Source organism: Mastacembelus armatus, chromosome 11 (assembly GCF_900324485.2).
Source record: "Mastacembelus armatus chromosome 11, fMasArm1.2, whole genome shotgun sequence".
NCBI classification, from domain to species: Eukaryota; Metazoa; Chordata; class Actinopteri; order Synbranchiformes; family Mastacembelidae; genus Mastacembelus; species Mastacembelus armatus.
This window is the reverse complement of record NC_046643.1, coordinates 12,173,747-12,193,159: the sequence shown is the minus strand read 5'-3', so window position 1 is coordinate 12,193,159 and position 19,413 is coordinate 12,173,747. Positions and strand designations below refer to the sequence as shown.

The window sequence follows — 19,413 nt, the reverse complement described above, 5'->3', positions numbered from 1 at the left end:
TATTTTTGAAATTCTATTTATTTTCACTTCACGAATATTTCCTACTCAAAGCATAAAAATGATTGTTCGAGACTACCATCAACTTGGTCTAATGGTGATGACCCTTACATTTACAGTGTTGTTAACTATAATGACAAAACATCTACATAGGTTAAGCTCTTTGCTTGTTTTTGTTAGTTTCTGCAGTTTGTAATATGCAGCGTCTCATCTTGGGTTTCTCAAGACACATTCATTTTAATCTGCTCAGGAGATGCACTGAAATTCACTGTTGAATGTCATTAAAGAGTATAATATTATGTATGAGGAATAAAAGCTGTGCTGCTGATCAACTTCCAATGTTTTCACATTTTAATGCTCAGCACCCCTGCAGACCCAAAACAAAATATTCATTTGACCCAAACAAGGGACGGGATGTTGTAGAAGTCGGTCCTCTCAGCTCACAGGATGCTATAGTCTGAGCTGTCCAGCTACTGTTTTGACATGCTGCATTTGTGCTCCATCCGCAGACGATGGCAAACTGTCCTTTGACGAATTCAAAGCTTACTTCTCTGATGGCGTCTTGACAGCTGAGGAACTGAAGGAGCTCTTCCACACAATCGATACTCATAACACAGAGTGAGTCATTGAGATGCTTTATCTTTTCTTTACTTTATTCCGTGGAGGAGAGAATTGAGAGATAGGTAATATGGGAGAGGCAGGACTAAATGGGCCTGCGGTGGCAAAGCATCTTAGTTTTGACATGTTTCAATCAATTGCATTCATTTGTTTTGTTTGTTTTTTTTTTAAATCCAGGGAAAACTTTGAATGACGGTTTATTTGAAGGTCTAGATCACAACATGGCAATTGTGATCCCAGGTCATGTTTTCAAACCAAAGACGAAACACAGCAAAACCTATGAGAATTGGATGATTTGGTTATCACTGGGTTGTGCAGATTATAAAATGTAATCTGAAATATCCAAAAGAAGGTGACTGTTGTGATAAAGAATATTTACAGAAACTGGGTCACACTGATGAGAATTTTCCATTTATACATCAACGCTGTCTTAGAGAGTGTACTGCTGCTGAACTGTACCACATTATACAAAGAGGTAAACATAAATGGATTGGACCAAACAATATAAACACTTCTATGTATGACAGATTACAATTCAACAGCACAAACTAGAACCTCCAAAATGACAATACAGATGAAGCAACACCTCTCTAAAGTAGTTTCAGCAACAAAATAAACATGATCACCTTCATGAAAGGAGGATTTCCTGCTGGACTGTTTTGTTAAAGACAGTGTGGAAAGCCAAGGTAGAAAGAAAAAGCAGTAGTCCTCCGAGAAGACTAAACATCCTGACTAATATCCTTACCAATATCCCTTAGCTTTCTGTACATAATAAACTGCTTTTCCACAGTCATCAGATGGTTGATGTCCAATTTTCTGATGTTACTAATAACAGCTTTGTTTTTTATTGCTCTAATATAATGACTGATGTGACCGTCCAGTCCTGAAACTTTCACATGACACAAAAACTATGAAAAATGCATGACTTCATCTTTGGCTGTTTATTAGTTTGAGCATGACCTTTGAACAAACCCCTGTGGACATTTGCGTATGATGATACTGTTGAATTAACATTGTGGTTAAGCAAAAATGTTGAATATACATTTTTTTTGATGCATTTTAATAAGACTAAAACAATATTTCTTTGGGCATATTTCCATTGTGGTCCTCAGGGGACAGAATGACAAACTTTTAGGCAAGACAGGTTATAAACAAACTTTATTGTTTGAACATTTAAGAATCATTCAACAACAGTTTTTTAAAATGAATATTTAGAGATACCAAACAGACCTGCTTCCTAAGAACTGCTGCATTACCATGATACTACTAAACGCACAAAAAATTCAACTTAAGTAGGAAAAGAAAAAAAAATGCTATATGGATTTTTATGACATATTTTCAGACCACATAAAACTTATCAGATAATATTAGTTAAGAAGGTGTCCTTTGGGCACAGGGACACAAGAAACAGTTTGAGACAGGTTTTATATGGAAACTGGAAAAATAAAAGTTGTTTTTGAGGTCAATTTGCTGAGTTGCCCAAAGCTGGAGCTGCTCACTGTTTGCTCTGTGCTTTAAATACAACTCCTATAATTCAATTCAATAGTGTTTATATCATCATGAGGTTTATATTTCAAACTCTTTGTGAGCAGATATGTGTAAAATCAGTGGAGTGAAGAACAAATATTGCCTACGCCTATTAGCTGGTAGCGGGATGAGTGTCATCTAAGGCAAACAAGTTTGTTTGAGTTAATGTTTTTCTTGAACAGTGTAATGTCTACTCAAGATAATTGATAACTCAGGGCTGTGTGCCTTTCATTTCTCTATTTAAAAAATAATTTGCAACCAAGAAATTAAGGTGTATAAAGACAGTGGTTTCCACTCCCTTGGTACAATATTACCTGCTGCTGCAACTGCAAACTCATCAGATCACTACCTAAAAGGTAAGACTACATTCAACTCTCAGCACAGAAAATTGATTATTGATCTGTCTTTTGATCAGTAGGCCATATATAACATTTTCTTTGGAAGAGACCCACTTTTTAAATTTTTATTACTGGTCATTGCAGTAGAAATATGTTGTCCTCACTTAAGGCTAGCCATAAACACAAGTATTAATTGATGCTGTGATAATAAAAGGATCAGACATTTTTTTCTGTTTGTTTGTCCATAATAGCCTGACGTGTTGCCTCGTGAGTCTTAGCATACATCTCTAATTTTTAAAAACTATGCTTTGGGCTACCTGTTATATTGTACTGTGTCTTTTATTACTTATGTCACTGTATAAAAACAGGCAACGAGAATGGAGGTTAATGCCTTTACAGTAATTATTTCAGAAAAATCTGCCTTAAAGTTAAATTCCTTGAAGGTAAACTCCAACCTGTCTGAGTAATCCCATGCATATGTCGTATTTATGTTACTAATTTATCTTTAAACAGATGGCATCTGTTCTCCAGTTTGTTACACTCTTGCTCCTTTGTGGGCCACTGCTTGTAAGTAAAGTATTTTTTTATTGATATTTTTATAAGACCTGTAATCAAAGCCCTCCTGGCCCTGTGCCATGTTTTTAATATTAGCCATCTCAAACCCTGTTTTGCCTTCATACTTACCATTAGTGCAGCTAAAGGACTGAAGAATTGTTTGGGTGTGAAATATTTAAAAATTGAACTAAAATATACATCAATTGGTTGAAACTTAACTTCTGATCATGTGTTTTTTCTTCCTTTACAGCTGACATCTGCAGGTTTGTCCTATAAACTTATGTTATGTTTACAGTTTTATAAAAGTCAGTATGATTGTCTTTTTGTCTATACTACACATTATTTAACTACAATATTTAAAATAAAGTGTCTGTATTTTACTTTGGTTTTCTAAAGAAATACAAATAAGGCAATGAACAATCAAACATTTCTTCAACAAATTATACTGTAAATCCAGTTTGAGTCAATCCAGTATACAGGATCTATAATTGTCCATCACAAGGGACATTAGATTGAAGACTTTTCAATTTGAGTAAAATCCTTATGTCATCTACATTAACTGGGTATTAAATGTAAACTTCTGTTTATTTTGGATGATTTCAGTCAATGTGCTACAAGTGTAGAGAGTAACCAACAGTTATAAATTTGTGAAGTCAGGGTGATGTGAAGTGTTTCTAATACAAGACTGAACGTGTTTCACACCGTCATCGTTCCAATAAGACATTTGTGCGGCAGGTGATTGTGACTGTAGACCCTGTCCTGCTGGCTGGAGTAAGACTGGCCCTCGCTGTTTCAGGTTCTTCAATACTCCAGACACTTGGAGCAATGCAGAGGTAATAACACTTAATACATGTTGTTCTTTACTTTCTGGCTTTAGCCTTAATCAGTGTTGTGTTAATTACCAATTGTGCAAAAAAATCAATGATTTTTCCCTACTTTCCCACTGTCTCTATAGTCTGCCTGCATTGCACTGAATGCAAACCTGGCCTCAGTCAGAAGTAAAAATGAGCAGAGCTTGATCAAATCCATCGTTCAGTCTGTGAGTGGTGACGTTCAAACTGCCTGGATCGGTGGAAATGATGCCGTGAAGGTGAGTAATGTTACATCTACAAGTTTGATGCTGTGTTGTGTTTACTGCTGCTGCAAAGGAATAAATCGATAATTTTACACAGATTCATTTCTGGGTGACCACTAAATAAAGTTTACTGTACTGAGTGTACAGGTTCAGGGGTTACCTTATGCAAATCAATAGGTTAATGTTTGGAAATTAAATTTCAGGAGGGTGTCTGGAGGTGGAGTGATGGTTCCAGGTTCGTCAACATCGCCTGGGCCACTGGGGAGCCAAACAATCTTGAGACAGAAAACTGTATGGAGATATACATCAAAGGTACCAAACTATTTCTTATCCTGTTAATTATAATTTCTGTATTTAAGATTTAAAATATATTTTAGAATTTCATTCTTTAAAAAATGAATATTTCTCTTATTTATGCTGCTGTTTTGCTCATGTGTGTCTTTCCCCCACAGTCGACGGCTACAATGACCTTGCCTGTGAGTCAAAAAGACCTTACGTCTGTGGTTTCACCCAGTAACGGCCTCCATGTTACAGCCTCCTAACCTCCAGTGAGATGTCAGGCCTCGATGGCATCAGTGCTTGAGAGTCTATTGATAATTTTGCTTCCAATTAATTCAGCTCAATGTAGCAGCTCATTTACCTTCATTGTATCAACAATCTGAGACCAAAGCTGGTGGAGCTGGACATTAACTGAAAACTGCTTGCATTCAATAAAGACAAAAAAATGAAATAAAATTGTTGTTAGTGTCATTTCTCAATGTTTACCTGCAATAATCAATAAAAAAATAAGGATTAATGTCTTTGTTTAGATTATTAGGTTCCTAAATGCTACAGTCATGGATTTTAACTGGACAGATGTTATTGTACTAAAACATCAAATATTTAATCCTGCTTTTATCATTAAAGTGACATATCAGTTAAAACCCACAGATCCACCTACACCTGTTGTTATGTTGTTGTAAATGATGGTTATTCATACATACATGAGCAAAAAGAATCACTTCATGGTCCATGAAAGATAAATCAATTAACCCCAAACATGCAGTTATGAGGTAAAGTAATCCCTGAATTAGTCTACACTGTACAGAGCATGAATATATGGCTAGAATGTACCTCTGAAAAAGAAGTGAACTGAACTTAAAGTGTAACAACAGAGGGACTGTACAGTGGAGATCGAAAGTTTGGGCACCTCAAGAGAAAATGTGTGTTAATGTGCATAAAGAAGGCAAGGAAAGATGGAAACATCTCCAAAAGCCATCAAAATGCAAATGAGACATTCTTATAATATGTCAAAAAAAGTTGGATTTTATTTTCATCATTTACACTTTCAAAATAACAGAAATCCAAATAAAGGTGTCTGCAAAAGTGTGGGCACCCTGCAGAGTTAATACCTTGTACTGCCCCCTTTGGAAAGCTGAGACCTGACAGTGTCAGGGACTGTTCACAATCATTGTGTGGAAAGACCAGGTGTTGTCAATCTCAAAGGTTTTAAATACCCAGACTCATCTGGCCTTGCTCCAACAATCAGCACCATGGGCTCTTCTAAGCAGTTGCCTAGAACACTGAAACTGAAAATAGTTGATGCTCACAAAGCAGGAGAAGGCTATAAGAAGATAGCAAACCGTTTTCAAATGTCAATATCCTCTGTTCGGAATGTAATTACGAAATGGCAGTCATCAGGAACAGTGAAAGTTAAAGCAAGAACTGGAAGACCAAGAAAAATATCAGACAGAACAGCTCGCAAGATTGTGAGAAAAGCAAATCAAGAACCACGTCTGACTGCACGATCCCTGCAGAAAGATCTGGCAGACACTGGAGTTGTGGTACACCACTCCACTATAAAGCGATACTTGTACAAATATGGTCTTCATGGAAGAGTCATCCGAAGAAAACCTCTTCTACGTCCACACCACAAAAATCAGCGTTTGAAGTTCGCAAAACAACATATAGACAAGCTCAACGCATTTTGGAAACAAGTTCTGTGGACTGACGAGGTTAAAATTGAACTTTTTGGCCGGAATGAGCAAAGGTACGTTTGGAGAAAAAAGGCCACAGAGTTTAATGAAAAGCACCTCTGTCCAACTGTTAAGCATGGGGGTGGATCAATGATGCTTTGGGGTTGTATTGCAGCCAGTGGCACAGGGAACATTTCACGAGTAGAAGGAAAAATGGATTCAATAAAATTTCAGCAAATTTTGGATGCCAACTTGATGCCATCTGTGAAAAAGCTGAAGTTAGAGAGAGGATGGCTTCTACAAATGGATAATGATCCGAAACACACCTCAAAATCAACGGTGGATTACATGCAGAGGCGTAAACTGAAAGTTTTGCCATGGCCTTCACAATCTCCTGACCTTAACATAATTGAAAATCTATGGATAGACCTTAAAAGAGCAGTGCGTAACAGGCAGCCCAGAAATATCAAACAACTGGAAGACTTTTGTAAGGAAGAATGGGCGAAGATACCTCAAACAAGAATTGAAAGACTCTTGGCTGGCTACAAAAAGCGTTTACAAGCTGTAATACTTTCCAAAGGGGGCAGTACAAGGTATTAACTCTGCAGGGTGCCCAAACTTTTGCAGACACCTTTATTTGGCTTTTCTGTTATTTTGAAAGTGTAAATGATGAAAATAAAATCCAACTTTTTTTGACATATAAGAATGTCTCATTTGCATTTTGATGGCTTTTGGGGATGTTTCCATCTTTCCTTGTCTTCTTTATGCACATTAATACACATTTTTCTTGGGGTGCTCAAACTTTCGATCTCCACTGTATATCAAGGGGGTCAAGATTATTATCTACGGTTGTGGTTCAAAAAATTTAGGGAGACTCCGTCTAAACATTGGCAAAATATGACACTCAAAATAAGATACTCAAGCCTTGGACGTGTAAGATGCTCCAGAAGACAATGGTAATGGATGTTTTAGATTCTAATCCTTTATGTTGACATCTATGTTTATTGTTTGGTCATCCATCCATCCATTCATTTTCTATACCCACTGTTTCCTAACTAGGGTCACAGGGATCTGCTGGAGCCTATCCCAGCTCTGTTTGGGTGAAAGGCAGGGGTACACCCTGGACAGGTCACCAGTCCATCACAGGGCCACATAGAGACAAACAACCTCACACACTCACACTCACTCCTATGGGCAATTTAGAGTCACCAAGCAACCTGACATACATGTTTTGTTTGGGTCACTCTTTAAAACAGTTTACACAAAAAAATAAACATGACCTTCATGAAGGATGGATTTACTGCAGGACTGTTGTTAGACTGCATTACTTTTAGTTTTCTGTATATAATAAACTGCTGCATGTAATGAAATGGCTGATGTGACTGTCCAGCCCTGAACCTTTCACATGACACAAAAGCTGCTAAAAAAAGCATAACTCCACCTTTGGCTGTTTAGCTGTTTGAACAAACTCCTCCAGATATTTGTCTATACTGGAATTAACATTGTGGTTGAGGAAAAGTGCCACATGGAAATTTTGTTTTAATAAGACTAAAACAATATTTCTTTGGGCATATTCCCATTATGGTCCTCAAGGGACAGAATGACAAACTGTTAGGCAAGACAGATTATAAACTGAAACTGGAAAAATAAAAGTTGTTTTTGAGGTCAATTTGCTGAGTTGCCCAAAGCTGGAACTGCTCATTGTTTGCTCTGTGCTTTAAATACAACTGAAAAACCCACTTTGCACTACAACTTCAAAGTTCATATTCACCATCTAAAATTGGAGCTATGATTTTGGGCTGGAATCAACATTTACTGATCAACACAGCCTAATGATGGTCTGATAAGAGATGGGACACTGTCTATTGAACTGTAACGTCTAGAGTGTCTATAAGATAAGCAACCTGAAACGGCATTTAAATTGTTAGTCGAGTGAGTTTTTTTTGTGTATAGATCCAATAAAGGTGTGTGGACTCAAGAGAATTTTTAAACGAAAAAAGTTAAGGCAACAGAGGATTAAATATCCTGACTTTTATTTCCTAATACCTTAAAGATGAAGCGTATGCATTTCCAATAAATCAATTCAATAGTTTTTATATCGTGAGACTTATATTTCAAACTCTTTGTGAGCAGATGTGTGTAAAATCAGTGGAGTGAAGAACAGATATTCTAATCTTGACCAAGACTAGAAAATGGTTATGGTCACAAGGTTAATGAACAGGTTTGTGTCAGGTTTTGCAAAGGGGGTTAATAATTAGGACCAAGGATTCACCCACTCTGGTACTTCAGGTTCAAACAAGGAAACTTTATTCCAAAGCAGAACTCAAAGAAAGCCAAAACATGAACACAGGAAACTAGAGGAACATAGGCACATAACCAAGAGGGACAAGACAACATGAACAAAAGGACAAGACAAGGGTCTGGGTCACTCACACATTCGGGGACACACCAGGTTGCAAGGGGGAACAAACTTCAGGGCATGAAGGTCTGGGTCACACAGGGGACCCCCCCAGACTCCAAACAAACTACAAAACACACAGGTCTGGGTCACACACGCACACACACACATACACACACACTGGGGACACACCAGACTGTAAGGGGGACAAACTCCAAGGTACAAAGGTCTGGGTCACACACACATCAGGGGACACACCAGACCAGGGGAAACAGACATGAAACAAGGGAACTAACCAAGAACACAGAACATGGTGAAAAGCACATAAACAACAAACAAACAGCTACTTAGCTTAACTTAACAGGGTAGTCTATGAACAAAAATCCAAAAAGGGGAAAGCAAAGCAAGGTAACAAAACAAGGTAGGATCAGGTAGACAAACACTGGGGTCAAAACGAGGCATCTAGTCAGGGTCTGTAGGCAGATAATCTGGCAAAAGGTTGTGGCTGAACAAAAGTATATAAAGGGGAAAACACAAATGAGGCATGGGTGAAAATAATTAACTAATTGGGTCAAAGTAAAGAGGAACAAGACAGAACAAAACCAAATCCTAAATGAACCTACAAAATAAAAGCACAAAACAGGAAGCTCAAAACACAGATCCTGACAGTTTGGGGGTATGCAGTTAGTTGTAGTGGTCATGGTTGGAGTTTGTGAATTTAAATAGTGATTGTCATTAAAAATGTGTCATGTCTATAGAGAGAAAGAAAGGCTTCACTGTTCAGTTCTGTCTTCAGCCTTGACCATGACTGATTGAGGGAGTCCAACTTTTTTAAAGTGATGTCAGATCTCTAATCTAGTGTCACTCAACACAACCTGCTGTGTCATATCGGGGCAACAGTGCCTACGCCTATTAGCTGGTAGCGGGATGAGTGTCATCTAAGGCAAACAAGTTTGTTTGTCTTTTTAAATTTTTATTACTGGTCATTGCAGTAGAAATATGTTGTCCTCACTTAAGGCTAGCCATAGCCTTATGGATTTTTATGACATATTTTCAGACCACATAAAACTTATCAGATAATATTAGTTAAGAAGGTGTCCTTTGGGCACAGGGACACAAGAAACAGTTTGAGACAGGTTTTATATGGAAACTGGAAAAATAAAAGTTGTTTTTGAGGTCAATTTGCTGAGTTGCCCAAAGCTGGAGCTGCTCACTGTTTGCTCTGTGCTTTAAATACAACTCCTATAATTCAATTCAATAGTGTTTATATCATCATGAGGTTTATATTTCAAACTCTTTGTGAGCAGATATGTGTAAAATCAGTGGAGTGAAGAACAAATATTGCCTACGCCTATTAGCTGGTAGCAGGATGAGTGTCATCTAAGGCAAACAAGTTTGTTTGAGTTAATGTTTTTCTTGAACAGTGTAATGTCTACTCAAGATAATTGATAACTCAGGGCTGTGTGCCTTTCATTTCTCTATTTAAAAAATAATTTGCAACCAAGAAATTAAGGTGTATAAAGACAGTGGTTTCCACTCCCTTGGTACAATATTACCTGCTGCTGCAACTGCAAACTCATCAGATCACTACCTAAAAGGTAAGACTACATTCAACTCTCAGCACAGAAAATTGATTATTGATCTGTCTTTTGATCAGTAGGCCATATATAACATTTTCTTTGGAAGAGACCCACTTTTTAAATTTTTATTACTGGTCATTGCAGTAGAAATATGTTGTCCTCACTTAAGGCTAGCCATAAACACAAGTATTAATTGATGCTGTGATAATAAAAGGATCAGACATTTTTTTCTGTTTGTTTGTCCATAATAGCCTGACGTGTTGCCTCGTGAGTCTTAGCATACATCTCTAATTTTTAAAAACTATGCTTTGGGCTACCTGTTATATTGTACTGTGTGTTTTATTACTTATGTCACTGTATAAAAACAGGCAACGAGAATGGAGGTTAATGCCTTTACAGTAATTATTTCAGAAAAATCTGCCTTAAAGTTAAATTCCTTGAAGGTAAACTCCAACCTGTCTGAGTAATCCCATGCATATGTCGTATTTATGTTACTAATTTATCTTTAAACAGATGGCATCTGTTCTCCAGTTTGTTACACTCTTGCTCCTTTGTGGGCCACTGCTTGTAAGTAAAGTATTTTTTTATTGATATTTTTATAAGACCTGTAATCAAAGCCCTCCTGGCCCTGTGCCATGTTTTTAATATTACCCATCTCAAACCCTGTTTTGCCTTCATACTTACCATTAGTGCAGCTAAAGGACTGAAGAATTGTTTGGGTGTGAAATATTTTAAAAATGAACTAAAATATACATCAATTGGTTGAAACTTAACTTCTGATCATGTGTTTTTTCTTCCTTTACAGCTGACATCTGCAGGTTTGTCCTATAAACTTATGTTATGTTTACAGTTTTATAAAAGTCAGTATCATTGTCTTTTTGTCTGTATCATTGTCTTTTTGTCTATACTGCACATTATTTAACTATAATATTTAAAATAAAGTGTCTGTATTTTACTTTGGTTTTCTAAAGAAATACAAATAAGGCAATGAACAATCAAACATTTCTTCAACAAATTATACTGTAAATCCAGTTTGAGTCAATCCAGTATACAGGATCTATAATTGTCCATCACAAGGGACATTAGATTGAAGACTTTTCAATTTGAGTAAAATCCTTATGTCATCTACATTAACTGGGTATTAAATGTAAACTTCTGTTTATTTTGGATGATTTCAGTCAATGTGCTACAAGTGTAGAGAGTAACCAACAGTTATAAATTTGTGAAGTCAGGGTGATGTGAAGTGTTTCTAATACAAGACTGAACGTGTTTCACACCGTCATCGTTCCAATAAGACATTTGTGCGGCAGGTGATTGTGACTGTAGACCCTGTCCTGCTGGCTGGAGTAAGACTGGCCCTCGCTGTTTCAGGTTCTTCAATACTCCAGACACTTGGAGCAATGCAGAGGTAATAACACTTAATACATGTTGTTCTTTACTTTCTGGCTTTAGCCTTAATCAGTGTTGTGTTAATTACCAATTGTGCAAAAAAATCAATGATTTTTCCCTACTTTCCCACTGTCTCTATAGTCTGCCTGCATTGCACTGAATGCAAACCTGGCCTCAGTCAGAAGTAAAAATGAGCAGAGCTTGATCAAATCCATCGTTCAGTCTGTGAGTGGTGACGTTCAAACTGCCTGGATCGGTGGAAATGATGCTGTGAAGGTGAGTAATGTTACATCTACAAGTTTGATGCTGTGTTGTGTTTACTGCTGCTGCAAAGGAATAAATCGATAATTTTACACAGATTCATTTCTGGGTGACCACTAAATAAAGTTTACTGTACTGAGTGTACAGGTTCAGGGGTTACCTTATGCAAATCAATAGGTTAATGTTTGGAAATTAAATTTCAGGAGGGTGTCTGGAGGTGGAGTGATGGTTCCAGGTTCGTCAACATCGCCTGGGCCACTGGGGAGCCAAACAATCTTGAGACAGAAAACTGTATGGAGATATACATCAAAGGTACCAAACTATTTCTTATCCTGTTAATTATGATTTCTGTATTTAAGATTTAAAATATATTTTAGAATTTCATTCTTTAAAAAATGAATATTTCTCTTATTTATGCTGCTGTTTTGCTCATGTGTGTCTTTCCCCCACAGTCGACGGCTACAATGACCTTGCCTGTGAGTCAAAAAGACCTTACGTCTGTGGTTTCACCCAGTAACGGCCTCCATGTTACAGCCTCCTAACCTCCAGCGAGATGTCAGGCCTCGATGGCATCAGTGCTTGAGAGTCTATTGATAATTTTGCTTCCAATTAATTCAGCTCAATGTAGCAGCTCATTTACCTTCATTGTATCAACAATCTGAGACCAAAGCTGGTGGAGCTGGACATTAACTGAAAACTGCTTGCATTCAATAAAGACAAAAAAATGAAATAAAATTGTTGTTAGTGTCATTTCTCAATGTTTACCTGCAATAATCAATAAAAAAATAAGGATTAATGTCTTTGTTTAGATTATTAGGTTCCTAAATGCTACAGTCATGGATTTTAACTGGACAGATGTTATTGTACTAAAACATCAAATATTTAATCTTGCTTTTATCATTAAAGTGACATATCAGTTAAAACCCACAGATCCACCTACACCTGTTGTTATGTTGTTGTAAATGATGGTTATTCATACATGCATGAGCAAAGAGAAACACTTCATGGTCCATGAAAGATAAATCAATTAACCCCAAACATGCAGTTAGGAGGTAAAGTAATCCCTGAATTAGTCTACACTGTACAGAGCATGAATATATGGCTAGAATGTACCTCTGAAAAAGAAGTGAACTGAACTTAAAGTGTAACAACAGAGGAACTGTATATCAAGAGGGTCAAGATTATTGTCTACGGTTGTGGTTAAAAAAATTTAGGGAGACTCCATCCAAACATTGGCAAAATATGATACTCAAAATATGACACTCAAAATATGATACTCAAAATATGATACTCAAAAAATGATACTCTAAATATGACACTCAAAATATGATACTCAAAATATGATACTCAAAATATGACACTCAAAATATGATACTCAAAATATGATACTCAAAATATGATACTCAAGCCTTGGAACGTGTAAGACGCTCCAGCAGATCCCTGTGACCCTAAATAGGAACAAGTGTGAATAGATAATGGATGTTTTAGATTCTAATCCTTTATGTTGACATTTATATTTATTGTTTGGTCATCCATCCATTCATTCATTTTCTATACCCACTGTTTCCTAACTAGGGTCCCAGGGATCTGCTGGAGCCTATTCCAGCTCTGTTTGGGTGAAAGGCAGAGGTACACCCTGGACAGGTCACCAGTCCATCACAGGGCCACATACAGACACACAACCACACACACTCACACTCACTCCTATAGGCAATTTAGAGTCACCAATCAACCTGACATACATGTTTTGTTTGGGTCACTCTTTAAAACAGTTTACACAAAAAAATAAACATGACCTTCATGAAGGATGGATTTACTGCAGGACTGTTGTTAGACTGCATTACTTTTAGTTTTCTGTATATAATAAACTGCTGCATGTAATGAAATGGCTGATGTGACTGTCCAGCTCTGAAACTTTCACATGACACAAAAGCTGCTAAAAAAGCATAACTCCACCTTTGGCTGTTTAGCTGTTTGAACATGGCTTTTGAACAAACTCCTCCGGACATTTGTCTGTACTGGAATTAACATTGTGGTTGAGGAAAAGTGTCACATGGAAATTTTGTTTTAATAAGAATAAAACAATATTTCTTTGCGCATATTTCCATTGTGGTCCTCAGGGGACAGAATGACAAACTGTTAGGCAAGACCGGTTATAAACAAACTTTATTGTTTGAACATTTAAGAATCATTCAACAGTTTTTTAAAATCAATATTTAGAGATACCAAACAGACCTGCTTCCTAAGAACTGCTGCATTAGCATGATTCTCATGGTACTACTAAATGCTCAGATAATAAAAAGTTTCCATCACATGCATGTAGCTGTAGCATTTGTCTGTCCTCTGTTTAAACCAGTTTTTACATGGAAAATGGAAAATAAAGATGTTTTTGAGTTGATTTTGCTGAGTTGCCCAAAGCTGGAGCTGCTCACTGTTTGCTCTGTGCTTTACATACGACTCTCTGAAAAACCCACTTTCCACTACAACCTTCAAAGTTGATACTCACCATCTAATACTGGTATAATAATACTATGATTTTGGGCTGGAATCAACATTTACTGATCAACACGGCCTGATGATGGTCTGTTAAGAGCTGGGACACAGTGTCTATTGAACTGTACCTTCTATCCAACACATATGTGGGACTCACTTATTTCCTAGTAACCTATAGATGAAGTGGCTGCATTTCCTATAATTCACTTCATTAGTGTTTTCACAATCATGAGGCTTATATTTCAAACTCCTTGTCAACAGGTATGCATACAATCAGTGGAAGGAGAAGAAAGGGAGGTATAGTGCCAAACAAAATGCAAAAGTTAAATGAAATTAACTACTGAGTGAATATTTAAACCATTTAAGGTCAAGTTTACAGAAAGAAATGCAGACTTTGTGTTCAGTTCTATGGTTTTTCAATGTCTTCAGCCTAATACACATGAGACAGTCCAGCTATTGCAGTGGGTGCTGTGCATACAGGAGCAGAACAGTGCCAAGTAACACAGTGCATCAAATCATATATATCATATATATATAATCATAATATTTCTAATAATCATTGTATGTTATTGCATTCCTTAAAACATTTATATGTAGGCTACGAGAAATATTTTTATTGGATATATTCTAGACTCATTATGTTGATATAGTTCAGCACTTGGGGGGGACAGCGCCTATACCTAATAGCTAACAACAGGATCGCTGTCACCAAAAGCAAATAATGAAGGTGTATAAATACTGCATTTTCCACTTCCTTGGTACCATATTACCTGCTGCTGCAACTGCAAACTCATCAGATCACTGCCTAAAAGGTAAGACTACATTCAACTCTCAGTACAGAAAAATTGATTATTGATCTGTCTTTTGATCAGTAGGCCATATATATTGCAATTCCTTCAAAAAGAGAGCAGTCTTTCATTTTTTATTCTTGGTCATTGCAGTAGAAATAGCAGTACGTTTTCCTCACTTGACACTAATCATAAACACATGTAATAATTGATACACTGATGATAAGTGATAAGATTTTTTTTATAAAAACAGGCAACGAGAATGGAGGTTAATGCCTTTACAGTAATTATTTCAGAAAAATCTGCCTTAAAGTTAAATTCCTTGAAGGTAAACTCCAACCTGTCTGAGTAATCCCATGCATATGTCGTATTTATGTTACTAATTTATCTTTAAACAGATGGCATCTGTTCTCCAGTTTGTTACACTCTTGCTCCTTTGTGGGCCACTGCTTGTAAGTAAAGTATTTTTTTATTGATATTTTTATAAGACCTGTAATCAAAGCCCTCCTGGCCCTGTGCCATGTTTTTAATATTACCCATCTCAAACCCTGTTTTGCCTTCATACTTACCATTAGTGCAGCTAAAGGACTGAAGAATTGTTTGGGTGTGAAATATTTTAAAAATGAACTAAAATATACATCAATTGGTTGAAACTTAACTTCTGATCATGTGTTTTTTCTTCCTTTACAGCTGACATCTGCAGGTTTGTCCTATAAACTTATGTTATGTTTACAGTTTTATAAAAGTCAGTATCATTGTCTTTTTGTCTATACTACACATTATTTAACTACAATATTTAAAATAAAGTGTCTGTATTTTACTTTGGTTTTCTAAAGAAATACAAATAAGGCAATGAACAATCAAACATTTCTTCAACAAATTATACTGTAAATCCAGTTTGAGTCAATCCAGTATACAGGATCTATAATTGTCCATCACAAGGGACATTAGATTGAAGACTTTTCAATTTGAGTAAAATCCTTATGTCATCTACATTAACTGGGTATTAAATGTAAACTTATGTTTATTTTGGATGATTTCAGTCAATGTGCTACAAGTGTAGAGAGTAACCAACAGTTATAAATTTGTGAAGTCAGGGTGATGTGAAGTGTTTCTAATACAAGACTGAACGTGTTTCACACCGTCATCGTTCCAATATGACACTTGTGCTGCAGGTGATTGTGACTGTAGACCCTGTCCTGCTGGCTGGAGTAAGACTGGCCCTCGCTGTTTCAGGTTCTTCAATACTCCAGACACTTGGAGCAATGCAGAGGTAATAACACTTAATACATGTCGTTCTTTACTTTCTGGCTTTAGCCTTAATCAGTGTTGTGTTAATTACCAATTGTGCAAAAAAATCAATGATTTTTCCCTACTTTCCCACTGTCTCTATAGTCTGCCTGCATTGCACTGAATGCAAACCTGGCCTCAGTCAGAAGTAAAAATGAGCAGAGCTTGATCAAATCCATCGTTCAGTCTGTGAGTGGTGACGTTCAAACTGCCTGGATCGGTGGAAATGATGCTGTGAAGGTGAGTAATGTTACATCTACAAGTTTGATGCTGTGTTGTGTTTACTGCTGCTGCAAAGGAATAAATCGATAATTTTACACAGATTCATTTCTGGGTGACCACTAAATAAAGTTTACTGTACTGAGTGTACAGGTTCAGGGGTTACCTTATGCAAATCAATAGGTTAATGTTTGGAAATTAAATTTCAGGAGGGTGTCTGGAGGTGGAGTGATGGTTCCAGGTTCGTCAACATCGCCTGGGCCACTGGGGAGCCAAACAATCTCGGGACAGAAAACTGTATGGAGATATACATCAAAGGTACCAAACTATTTCTTATCCTGTTAATTATGATTTCTGTATTTAAGATTTAAAATATGTTTTAGAATTTCATTCTTTAAAAAAATGAATATTTCTCTTATTTATGCTGCTGTTTTGCTCATGTGTGTCTTTCCCCCACAGTCAACGGCTACAATGACCTTCCCTGTGAGTCAAAAAGACCTTACGTCTGTGGTTTCACCCAGTAACGGCCTCCATGTTACAGCCTCCTAACCTCCAGCGAGATGTCAGGCCTCGATGGCATCAGTGCTTGAGAGTCTATTGATAATTTTGCTTCCAATTAATTCAGCTCAATGTAGCAGCTCATTTACCTTCATTGTATCAACAATCTGAGACCAAAGCTGGTGGAGCTGGACATTAACTGAAAACTGCTTGCATTCAATAAAGACAAAAAAATGAAATAAAATTGTTGTTAGTGTCATTTCTCAATGTTTACCTGCAATAATCAATAAAAAAAAAAAGGATTAATGTCTTTGTTTAGATTATATTAAGCACACTAAGATAGAATCTAAAACATCCATTATCTATTCACACTTATTCCTATTTAGATTATTCATTCATTATATTCATTCTAGAAAGGCGCCTGTTAGGTGGCAGCCAGTTACAGCAGCTCCTCTGTTTGTTTTTTGTTTTTTCAAGTTTTTTACTGAATCATCATCTGTTAATTCAAGTCAAGTCAAGATCTATGCTTTCTCTCTGATAACGAATAAAAGTGGATGAGTTGGGATCTTCTAATGCCTGTGGAGAGACATGGAGATTATGGAAACTGCATCAGAAAATATACATTTCTGTGGCAATGACATCTATACAAGGGAGCAACTGTTAGCTCTCAAGGGAACAAGTCTGCTTCTTGGTATAAAACCTGAAATTCCCCAAGACCTGAAGAGGCGTAGGAAGGGCTGCAGAGCAGGAGTGAAGCATCGAGAAAAACGTAGGAGATTTAAACCATTTCTCCCAAAAATTATTATGGGGAATGTGAGGTCACTGCAACAAAGTGGAGGAACTTTCTGCTTTAGCTAGCAGCCAGCGAGACTATGGTTGCATGAAAATATACCGGACAGCTCGCTTGAGCTGCTTGGGTTCTCACTAGTGTGAGTAGACAGAGGGAAACAGAGCGGCAAGAAAAGAGGAGGTGGTCTCTCTGTTTTTGTTAACTCCAAATGGTGCAACCCTGGACATGTAACAGTGAAGGACTGCATCTGCACTCCAGACATTGAGCTGTTGGTGGTTGGACTGAGGCCATACTACCTGCCCCGTAAATTTTCACACGCCATTGTTGTGACTGCTCCTCCATCAGCTGTGGCACAGAGTGCATGTGACATCATCCACACAGTTGTCGCTGGTCTCCAGACAAAACTTCCCAGTGCCCTTATACTAATTAATTTGGATTTTAACCATGTCAGTATTCAGGAACACTGACCAACTTCAAGCAGTATGTGACTGTGCAACATGAGAAAATAGATTCTTGATCTTCTTTATGCAATGTGAAGGAGGCATACAGCTCTTCAGCTCTCCCCCACTTGGTGGATCAGACCACAACTTAATATATTTAGTACCAACATACAGGCCGTAGTAAGACAATAGTCTGCTACTAAAAGGTATGTGAAGGTTTGGTAAAAGGATGCTGAGAAGGCCAGGAGTGCTTCAGAGTTACAAACTGGGACCTTTTCATGGACGCTTATGGTGAGGACATCGAAGGCATCTCTCACTACATCATGATTACATCCACTTCTGTGAGGACAATGTTGTTCCATACAAAAAGTCTGGTGTTTTCCCAATAATAAGCCATGGATAAATAAGGACATTGAAGGTCTCCTGAACAAGAAGAAGAGGGCATTCATGGCAAGAGACAAGAGGAACTCCGGGCAGTGCAAAAAGAACTCAAGAGGAAGCTGAGGAGACAAAGCAGCTCTATAGAGACAGAGTAGAGCACAAGTTGAGACAGAAAAATATCAAAGAGGTGCAGAATGGGATGAAAATAATGACTGGCTATAAGAAGTCCCACACTGCTGTGGAAGAGGACTCAGAATTGCTAATGAACTTGACCTATTCTTTAATAGATTTGACACCACCCTCTGCTTCTTACTCTGACCCGGTGTCCTCACACACCATCCCTCCTCCTCTCCACCACCTTAGCTGATGCCTTGGGGTCTCTTCACATCCCTCCACCCAACATCTCTGCCAATGCTGCCTCCCCATTGCCCACTGATGCCATTTCCTCTATCAGAAGCCATAGAACATTGAAGTATACCTGACCTCCAATACCTCTCCCCTGCCCTCACCATCTGACTCCTCATCAACACAATACACAGGCCCAGCCTTTGCCACAGAACAGGTGAGGAAGGAACTAGCTAAACTAAAGACCAACAAAGCAAAAGGACCAGATGAGATCAGTCCCAGAGTACTTAAGGTGTGTGCTGGACATCTTGCAGAGGTTTTTCTGAACCCTTCAACCTCTCTCTGAGGGTCAAACAGGTGCCTAAGTTATGGAAAACTTCCTGTATTGTCCCATTACCAAAAAGAGGCCATCCCAGTACCCTTAGTGACTTCAGACCAATAGCGTTAACATCACGTCATGAAAGTGTTTGAGAGAC

General features: G+C 37.6%; 4 protein-coding genes across 6 annotated transcripts in view; all 4 read left to right on the top strand.

The window, feature by feature from the left end:
- The window catches only part of necab1 (N-terminal EF-hand calcium binding protein 1), a 60,443-nt gene that overhangs the window by 3,519 nt on the left and 37,511 nt on the right, over positions 1–19,413 (top strand). Inside the window, exon 3 of the mRNA XM_026300389.1 lies at positions 507–615. Within this exon, the coding sequence (XP_026156174.1) occupies positions 507–615 (109 nt within the window). The remainder of the gene's footprint in view (positions 1–506; positions 616–19,413) is intronic.
- On the top strand, positions 2,395–4,845 carry LOC113126396 (galactose-specific lectin nattectin-like). Of its 2 annotated transcripts, none has more exons than XM_026300392.2 (7): positions 2,395–2,498; positions 2,994–3,047; positions 3,286–3,298; positions 3,756–3,868; positions 3,991–4,125; positions 4,314–4,422; positions 4,563–4,845. In XM_026300392.2, the coding sequence occupies exons 2-7, from the start codon at positions 2,994–2,996 to the stop codon at positions 4,625–4,627; spliced, it is 489 nt and encodes a 162-aa protein (XP_026156177.1). In that variant the 5' UTR covers positions 2,395–2,498; the 3' UTR covers positions 4,628–4,845. The 2 variants fall into 2 exon arrangements, with proteins under 2 accessions (XP_026156177.1, XP_026156178.1); XM_026300393.1 differs by having other exon boundaries at positions 2,405–2,498; positions 3,771–3,868.
- Positions 9,964–12,428, top strand: LOC113126395 (galactose-specific lectin nattectin-like). 2 transcript variants are annotated; one of them, XM_026300390.1, is made up of 7 exons: positions 9,964–10,061; positions 10,557–10,610; positions 10,849–10,861; positions 11,339–11,451; positions 11,574–11,708; positions 11,897–12,005; positions 12,146–12,428. In XM_026300390.1, the coding sequence occupies exons 2-7, from the start codon at positions 10,557–10,559 to the stop codon at positions 12,208–12,210; spliced, it is 489 nt and encodes a 162-aa protein (XP_026156175.1). In that variant the 5' UTR covers positions 9,964–10,061; the 3' UTR covers positions 12,211–12,428. The 2 variants fall into 2 exon arrangements, with proteins under 2 accessions (XP_026156175.1, XP_026156176.1); XM_026300391.1 differs by having other exon boundaries at positions 9,968–10,061; positions 11,354–11,451.
- Positions 14,937–17,225, top strand: LOC113126397 (galactose-specific lectin nattectin-like). Its single transcript, XM_026300394.1, has 7 exons — positions 14,937–14,998; positions 15,373–15,426; positions 15,665–15,677; positions 16,150–16,247; positions 16,370–16,504; positions 16,693–16,801; positions 16,943–17,225. Exons 2-7 carry the CDS (start codon positions 15,373–15,375, stop codon positions 17,005–17,007), a joined length of 474 nt encoding a protein of 157 aa, XP_026156179.1. The 5' UTR covers positions 14,937–14,998; the 3' UTR covers positions 17,008–17,225.

Bases quoted from the DNA above. Each gene is read 5' to 3' on its own strand.
- LOC113126396 (XM_026300392.2), top strand. From the start codon at position 2,994: ATGGCATCTGTTCTCCAGTTTGTTACACTCTTGCTCCTTTGTGGGCCA. The intron at 3,869-3,990 runs GTAATAACACTT...CTGTCTCTATAG, and splicing joins ACACTTGGAGCAATGCAGAG to TCTGCCTGCATTGCACTGAA. The intron at 4,126-4,313 runs GTGAGTAATGTT...ATTAAATTTCAG, and splicing joins GTGGAAATGATGCCGTGAAG to GAGGGTGTCTGGAGGTGGAG.
- LOC113126395 (XM_026300390.1), top strand. From the start codon at position 10,557: ATGGCATCTGTTCTCCAGTTTGTTACACTCTTGCTCCTTTGTGGGCCA. The intron at 11,452-11,573 runs GTAATAACACTT...CTGTCTCTATAG, and splicing joins ACACTTGGAGCAATGCAGAG to TCTGCCTGCATTGCACTGAA. The intron at 12,006-12,145 runs GTACCAAACTAT...TTTCCCCCACAG, and splicing joins TATGGAGATATACATCAAAG to TCGACGGCTACAATGACCTT.
- LOC113126397 (XM_026300394.1), top strand. From the start codon at position 15,373: ATGGCATCTGTTCTCCAGTTTGTTACACTCTTGCTCCTTTGTGGGCCA. The intron at 16,248-16,369 runs GTAATAACACTT...CTGTCTCTATAG, and splicing joins ACACTTGGAGCAATGCAGAG to TCTGCCTGCATTGCACTGAA. The intron at 16,505-16,692 runs GTGAGTAATGTT...ATTAAATTTCAG, and splicing joins GTGGAAATGATGCTGTGAAG to GAGGGTGTCTGGAGGTGGAG.